Source organism: Phoca vitulina, unplaced genomic scaffold (genome assembly GCF_004348235.1).
Source record: "Phoca vitulina isolate PV1807 unplaced genomic scaffold, GSC_HSeal_1.0 scaffold48, whole genome shotgun sequence".
NCBI classification, from domain to species: Eukaryota; Metazoa; Chordata; class Mammalia; order Carnivora; family Phocidae; genus Phoca; species Phoca vitulina.
The window spans coordinates 5,581,157-5,589,202 of record NW_022589751.1 but is presented as its reverse complement, the minus strand read 5'-3'; the positions used below and the strand labels follow the sequence as shown (position 1 = coordinate 5,589,202).

General features: G+C 45.9%; 1 protein-coding gene across 1 annotated transcript; it reads right to left on the bottom strand.

The window, feature by feature from the left end:
* Positions 1-6,822: 6,822 nt before the first annotated feature.
* Positions 6,823-7,308, bottom strand: LOC116649581 (chromosome transmission fidelity protein 8 homolog). The gene has a single exon (XM_032432536.1). It carries the CDS (start codon positions 7,186-7,188, stop codon positions 6,823-6,825), a length of 366 nt encoding a protein of 121 aa, XP_032288427.1. The 5' UTR covers positions 7,189-7,308.
* Between the last annotated feature and the right edge of the window lie 738 nt (positions 7,309-8,046).

The window sequence follows — 8,046 nt, the reverse complement described above, 5'->3', positions numbered from 1 at the left end:
TCCTCCAAGAGCCAAATAAATTCTGTATCCAAATAGTCCACTGGAGAGAACAGGAAGAATACATTCACTGACCCCTGCCTCCCCCACACTTCCGTGTTGCACATACATGGTGGGGTTTCATGGCACACAGACCTCTGGGTCAAAGGGAAGCCCCAAGGCAAGAAGAAAGAAGTATGGAGTGCAGGGGAGGCATGTCTTTTGTGCGTGTGTGAAATTACTCAGAGGCCACTGTTGTGTTGGTCTGTGCAGTGGCTGGAACAAGAGACCAGTGAGGCTGACAGAACGTGGAAGGGCACTAGGAAGTATCTGACAATCATTCATTCAACAAAAAGTTACCACAGACCTGCTAGATTCCAGGTAAAGAGATAATCGAGATGGTAGTTTGACAGTGACCAAGACAACACAACCTTTACCCTCAGGAAACTCATTTGGGTTGTTGAGAGCTTAAAAGGAGTTAAGTATTTAACATAAGGTCTATTAAAGAACTGCTCAACTGTTGTCAGCTGCTGTTAGTTTTATTTTGTGGCACTGCTGAAAATGGGTACACATCTGGGCTAGTTCCCAGAGATCTCTGTTGGTGACGTGCTCACAAACCAAGACACCAAATGATTCTGCCTTTTTAAAAAAGATTTTATTTATTTACTTCAGAGAGAGAGAGAGAGAACACAGAGGGAGAGTGAGAGGGAGAAGCAACTCCCTCCTGAGCAGACAGCCCGATGCAGGACTAGATCTCAGGACCCTGGGATCATGACCTGAGTCGAAGGCAGATGCTTAACCAACTGAGCCACCCAGGCGCCCTGCCTTTTTTTTTTTTTTTAAAGATCTATTTATTTGAGAGAGAGCGCAGAGAGACAGTGAGAGAGAGAATCTCAAGCAGATTGCCCACTGAGCCAGGAGCCCCACTTGGGGCTTGATTTCAAGACCCTGAGATCATGACCTGAGCCAAAATCAAGAGTTGGATGCTTAACCGACTGTGCTACCCAGGTGCCCCTGATTCCATCATTTTTTAAGGGAATAAAGTACATGTATTATTTATTATGCTGAATAATTCTGACTGCTAATGAGCAATCTGTAGAGAGCATGGTGAGGCCATGGAAATACCTTGCTCCTCAATAAGATTTTTCTTTTTATCTTTAACGTTTATTGAGGATTTGTACCCAAACCAATCTATATCATAATGGTTACAAACTTTCCAACTCCACTACTCCTTGTAGTGCATTACGTTTACAACTTCATCTGATGGGGGGTGGGGGCCCAGAAATCCTCTACTCAAAATAATAAAACAATCTGGAAACTGCTATGAAAACACAAGACCAGTGAAAAACATCCCATCTTTTCCAAGACTTCCAGGACTATAAATTTAGGAAGTACACAAAAAATTAAAAATGAGTCATGCAAAAGAAAATCATGCTTTTTGGCTTTAATCCTACTTTGAGTTCAGAACATTAACCATATTTGCATGTGATGAATATGGTCTAAATACAACAGCTGAAGACTTATATACACATTTTAAATTCAACAGATTATGTATTTGATGGGGAAGCAGTCTTAAATATTTTTAAGCAGCAGAAATATACAAAAAATTTACAAGTGGAAATAATATTGGCAAAGTGGCCTGTGCTTTTAGCCCAGAGCTAAACCATAGATGTCTCAGGTTACTAAGAAAAAATACAAAACAACATTTTCCAAATTAAGAATTACGTGTTTTGGGGAGGGCAAGAGAGAGAATAACAGCTTATTCTTTGGCTTACAATACGCAACAGTTCGGAGTCATTACACTTACAACCAGAAGGGAGCAACTCCTGAGGTAGTTTGTGTTCTGAAGAGGAAAAGGAGCATGGAAACAAACTTTGGCTACTTCTTTACTCAAATCCTTCACAATGCTCAGCTGAAGACGTTCTCACTTACATGCTATTATGGTAATTTCTATTCAGAAGAGTAGACATTTGGTAGTTACAAAGTTTTCATTTAATAAACGACATAATTAACATTTTGTTAATAAATGGTGTTTATACTGGAATTAATGATAACTTGTGAAATGTTTTTCCATTTTTAAACATAAGCGTCTCCATGGGGTGCCTGGGTGGCTCAGTCGGTTAAGCATCAGACTCTTGATCCCAGCTCAGGTCTTGATCTCAGGGTTGTGCGTCCAAGCCCTGTGTTGGGCTCCATGCTGGGCATAGAGCCTACTTAAAAAATAAAACAAACAAAGAAAAAAACCCGTAAGAGTCTCTATATCCTAACCCACATATCCCACACCAAAGCAGGCACCTTTGGGGGTCTGTGGGCAATCCACCAGTCTACAACCCACCGGTCTACCAGCCCTGTAAGCAGGAAACATGGAGTATGTGGAGGTGACTGAAGTTTGCCTGTCAGTGCGGCTGACTGTAGTAACCTTTTTACCCTCACTTACAAGCACAAATGTGCTCTTTCCCCTAGTATTCTAATCTCATTGGAGGCTTTTTATTAATACATTGTTCCTCTGAACACATGGGCATACCATATTGGGAAATTGCAGGAAGGGAGCAAGAAGCATGTACTCGTTTTCCCTTGTTTTTCTGGAATCCAGGCTGTTCTAACATAAAACTGCAGGTGAATCCAACCATCCATGTCCACAGGGAGACCTCTCCCATGGACCACACACCACCGGACACTGTAAGTCTCTTGTGGTGATTCCACTGCCTCCATCTTCCTGGCCCTGGCTGCAATTCTGGTCCAGGAGGCCAATACAGCCTCTGGGCCAAAGCTGTTACCACAATGGTATGAACTTCCTCAAGAAGAGTGGTAACTCTTCAGGTCAGACACCCCTCCTCAGGGTCAGGAGCTACCTCCAGAGGATCAGTCCCCCCAACCACATCTTTATCTTGGACTTTTCCAGAGATGTTTTCCCCTTGTCCATTTTTGATTTTCTTTACGACCTTGTCTGCATGTTGGCCTTGGCTGTGACAGGAATATTCTTCTCATTTAGGTATTCACAGAGTCACTTATGTGCTTCTAGTTTCTGTCTCTGGTGCTCAGCTTTAACTGATAGCACCAGGCCCACACAGTGTCTTGGTGAAGCAGGTTGAATGGTGGTAGTTTACAGGGTAGTGGAGACATGGGTGTCTTCTGGTTTTAGGCAGTTGTTGTGTTGTGTGTCCTCCTGTGGACAGGAAACTTTGTACTCCTCCACTGATCTTTCTTGTTCGGTCCCCTTCACTGAAGTTCTTGATAAAGCTGATGTGCTTGACTCACTCGAGCCTGCTGTTCCTCTCATTTCCACCAACACGCATTTGAATTTGAGAGTTATATATTCTTCCCCTGACTCTCTGTGGAATTCCACTCTTTACCTTTTGTGTTCTGCATAGTCTGAAAAGAGTTGATGCAAAGAAAATTCTTCTGACTTCTGGCTCAAGATTGCTCTTTTAGAAGTTTCCTCCCACTTCCTGCCACCCAAGGCACTCTCGATTCTATCATTCTAAAATGACGTATATTCACTATTAGAAATGCAATAAGTCAGATGTTTCACCCTAGATAAAATAATTTTCAAATCCTTAGAGTGCTAAAATGAGGACAAAAAGAACAGCTGGACAGGTGCAACAGCCCTCAAAAGGGAGTTGAACTGTAGGGAACCGGCTTTAAGTGATGTGGCCTCATTCCCCTAGAATACCTTACAGAGTGATAGGAACACAGCTGGCCATCACATTTTCCCTGAATGATTGAACCTGGCTGGGATAAGGATGTAAATTCGAGTTTAAATTCAGAGCTTCTGCTGACTTTGTAGAACTGGAGTTGTGCCCCATTCTCCCTCCCTCTGTGTAGCCTAGACTTCACCCAAGGGGATCCACCCTGCAAAGAACATGGTTTATGGAGCCATCCAGACAAGAGTTCAAATTCTGGTTCCCATTTTCTAGCAATGTGATCTTAGACAAGTCACTTAACTTCTTTTAAATTTCCTGATTTATATATGGGGGTTGTTGTGAGCTTTATTAAAGGAGGTAAATACTTAACATAAGGCCTGTTAAAGTAAGTGCTCAATAATTAGTAGCTATTATTATTAGTTTTGTTTTGTGCTAAAAATGCACACTACATCTGTTAATGTTTCTTTCCAAGGGATCTCCACCCTGTTTATAAGCCAGGGATGAATAGGTTGGTTATAATGAGTTAAGTTCAGCTTACACAATTGGAAAAACATTGGCTTAACCATGGTACAAGTTAATTTCTCTCTCACTTTAAAGTCAGATCATAGGCTCTGCTCCACAAAATCCCCAGGATCTGGGTTCCTAGTCTATTGTGTCGTCTCCATTTTCAAGATCACCTCATGGTACAAGATGATGGCTGTTTTCATTCCAGCCAATAGGAAGGAAATTGAAATGATAAAAGGGTGATGCCAACTGATTCTTCCCCCCCCCCCCATCCCATTTATTAAAGAAACGGTAAGAAAAGATACAAGCAGGAAAAACACAAACCATCCTTTCACGTCAGGCTGAACGAAGCACAGTGATAGCTCCCCTTTAATCCCCCACCCTCCACCCCAATTCCCATCCACATCAGTTTAAATTTTGAGGTTCTTTGATTGGGAGTACTAGTGGAGAGGGTGTTAGACGAGCGGCGGAGCCTTGATTCTGGCCTCCTCAAAGTACCAGGAGAAGGAAGCTGCAGGCCCAGTCAATCAAGCAGAAATTGTATTTGGTGGGTCTTGAAGTGGTTGCCCACCTCCCTGTTGTGTGTTCAAGCCCCCAGGGAAAGGTATGGCAGTAGAGAATGACCAGGTCCCAGCTGCCCAGGTCAGAGCTGCTGAAGCACAGTCTGTTCACCAATGCAACATTTCTAGAGAGCAGTGAGCTGATTCTCCAGTGGTGAGCAGGGGACTACATATGAATTGGGACCTGCAGGCCAATGTATCCCTGAGGAAAAGTCCACATGAACAATTCAAGAAACTAGTAAGAAACAAGGGGCAGAAAGCTGTGGGACAAAAGCACAGCAGGCTTCTGGAGGGCTGGAGATCCTTTCTCTCAAGGTCAGGATCATTCCCACCTGCCGTTATCCACCTCCCACATATAACATTTCACCTTCAGTCAAGAAAGCAGAGGAAAAAGATGGCTCATCTGAACTTGGGCCCCAGCTATGTACTTCAGACTGTAGCTCCGCATCTACCCTTACTTATAACACAACTCCTGCCCAGAACCATGGTGCCTGAAAACCAAAGTGTCCTGGAGAAAAAACGGTGTTTAAGGGGGTTACATTCCATTTGGGTACATTGCAGCCATTGGACCCCCTGGTCTGGGGAAAGCAGCTGGGTTTGTGCCAGGGAGGCTCCCCACTCTAGGAAACGGGACCAAAGTTCTTGCTTACAGGGCCATTCATCCTTGGAAAGGAAGCTGGGTTTAGACCCAGGGTCCCAGATGGTCTTGCAAAAGGAGCTGGATTGATACCCACAGGGCCTGCTGGAGAAGAGCCCAGGGGCCCAGGAGCTGACGTGGGGAAAGTAACCTGACCAGGGCCTAATGGGCCAGTAGACCTTGGGAAGGCAGCGGGACTTGGACCCTACAAGCCACTGGCCCTTGGGAAGTTAGTTGGGTTGGGGTCTAATGGCCCAGAGGTTCTTGGGAAAATTGCTGGACTTGAGCCCTGGATGCCAGCAGACCTCTGGAAGGTAGATGGATTTGAAGCCAATGTGCCAGAGGACTGAGAGAAGACAGCTGGATTCAGGCCCCCTGAACCTGTCCCCCTTGGAAAGGAATTAGCATTTACCCCCATGGGCCCAGCTGGCCTTGAAAAATGAGCTGAATTAGGACCTATGGGGCCAGAAGCCCTGGACATGGATGGATTTGGCCCTGGAAGGCCAATTCCCCAAGGACCAGGACCCGAGTTTGGGCCTATGGGGCCAGGTACTCTTGCCATAGGGGATGGGCTTGTGCCCATGTTTCCAGAAGCCTGTGAGAAAGCAGCTGAATTTGCTCCTAAAAGACCTGCTGCTCTTAGAATGGGGGCAAGATCTAGGCCTTGAGGTCCAGCCATTCTTAAGACCAGATCTTGTGCCCAGGAGGCCACCCGCTCTGGTGTCCACATTAGGGCCTGGGCCCAGGCCACCGGCCCTTGGGTTGGGTCCAAGGACTGGGCCCAGGCCACCTGCTCTTGGGCTGGGCCCAAGGCCTGGGCCTGGAAACATAGCCGACCTCGGGGCAGGGTTTGTACCAATGAAGCCTGACCTCAGATTGGGACTTGGTCCTGGTCCCAGGCCAATGGGCCTAGGATTAGGAGGACCATTCCCAGAAGTCAACAGGACACCTGCTCTCAGGTTGGGCCCAAACTCAGGGCCCATAGGGCTGCCACTTCTGGGGTCAGGACCCGTTCCCAGGAGACCACCTGACCTTGGGTTGGACATAGGACCCGGCCCTGGAAGACCCCCTAACCTTGGGTTAGACAGAGGCCCTGGACCTGGAAGAACCCCTGCCCTAGGGTTTAGAGATGGATGTGGGCCTGGGCCCAAAAGGCCACCGGGCCTTGGGAAAGAAACTGCACCTGCGCCAGTGGGGTTCATTCCTCTTGGAAAAGAAGCCATGCCTGGGTCACGAGCACCAGCAGGGAAAGGTGCTGGATTTGAAGCCAATGAGCCTGATGAAGCTGGAAAAGGTGATGGGTTCCTTGGAAATGGGGCCAGATTTCCACCAAGAGAACCAGTTGCCATGAGGAAGGGATCAGAATTCATGCCCAGCGGGTGGCCTGTGTTCAAAACAGGACCCCCCTGTGGTCCCAGGGAACTGTTGAGCCGTCCTCGAGGTGGCAACTAAGCACGAGTCTAAGGAGTTGGCCGCTCTCTAGGGAAAATCCGGGGTTCTTTCATACTTTCTTGGGAACGTTGGTGATAATGGGCTTGGGGTGAGTTTTGAAAAGGATCTTGTTTTTGATGAGTGCTGTCACCAGGTACCGGGTGCCAGTCTTGCAGCCAAGCTCATCACAGTCCTGCTCCCTAGGAGTGTGTTTGACAAGAACGGCAAAAGGTTTCTCCAGATGGATGATTTTTCCATACAGGATATGATGCCCCACGATCAGCACAGGGATTCCCTCCGTGGTGTGATGTAGGTCTCCCAGGAGGTTTCCAGCTAATCCAGTGCTGTAGTGAGCCTCGATCTCCCCCTGTAGCTCCATCAGCACCCATTCTGCCAGGCCTCCAGCCCCAGCACTGGAAATAACAATTTGCACCATGAGCTTTCCCTGTCTTTAAAAAGCAACTGAAAGTAAGCTGATATGGTGGCCGCTGATTGCGGTGCTGCGCAGCCAACGGGCGACAACCGAACCTGATGCCAACTGATTCTTAAAGTGAGTTCCCGGAAGAATCTACGTTAATTTATGTTTACATTTCATTGACCAAAAAGTAGTTTCATGGCTTCAAATAGCTGCAAGGGAAAATGTAGCATTTACTCTGGGTAGCCACGTGTCCGGCTAAAATTGCCATTACTATGGAAGGGGAGAAGCCAAACGATAATTTGAAGCCAATCATTCTGTGGCACAGAGAGCCACTCTCAGGGGCAGCCAGAGTGGGAAGAATCTTCGGACTCTGATGGCTTTTGATGGCACAGGGGAAAATAATTAATAAAGTGGTTGGTGCTGATAAATTGGATTTGCCTTTGATCTTATCAAGAAAATATGATCTGGAAGTGCTCTGTCCAATGAGTTAGCCACTAGCCATATGTGACTCTCAAGCATCTGAAATGTGGCTCATCCAGCTGGAGATGTGCTATAATATATACACTGGATTTTGAAGACTTAGTATAGGAATGTAAAAAAACCTCAATTTTTTTTACGGTGCCTACATGTTGAAATAATATTTTGCATGTACTGGATTAAATAAAATATTATTGAAATTAATTTCACCACTTAGTTTTACTTCTTAAATTTAACAGTATGTATGTGGCTTGCATTATTTTTCCACTGTCCCAAATCTAAAAGAGCCTGTCTCCTCAGGCAGGAGATTCTATATGATACAGAGAGGGATCACTTGATTAAATAAATGACTAAACGAATGATAAATTCTCTAACATGGGACGCAGAGAGCAAGATTCT

Coding starts and splice junctions, on each gene's coding strand:
- LOC116649581 (XM_032432536.1), bottom strand. CDS start 7,188: ATGGTGCAAATTGTTATTTCCAGTGCTGGGGCTGGAGGCCTGGCAGAA.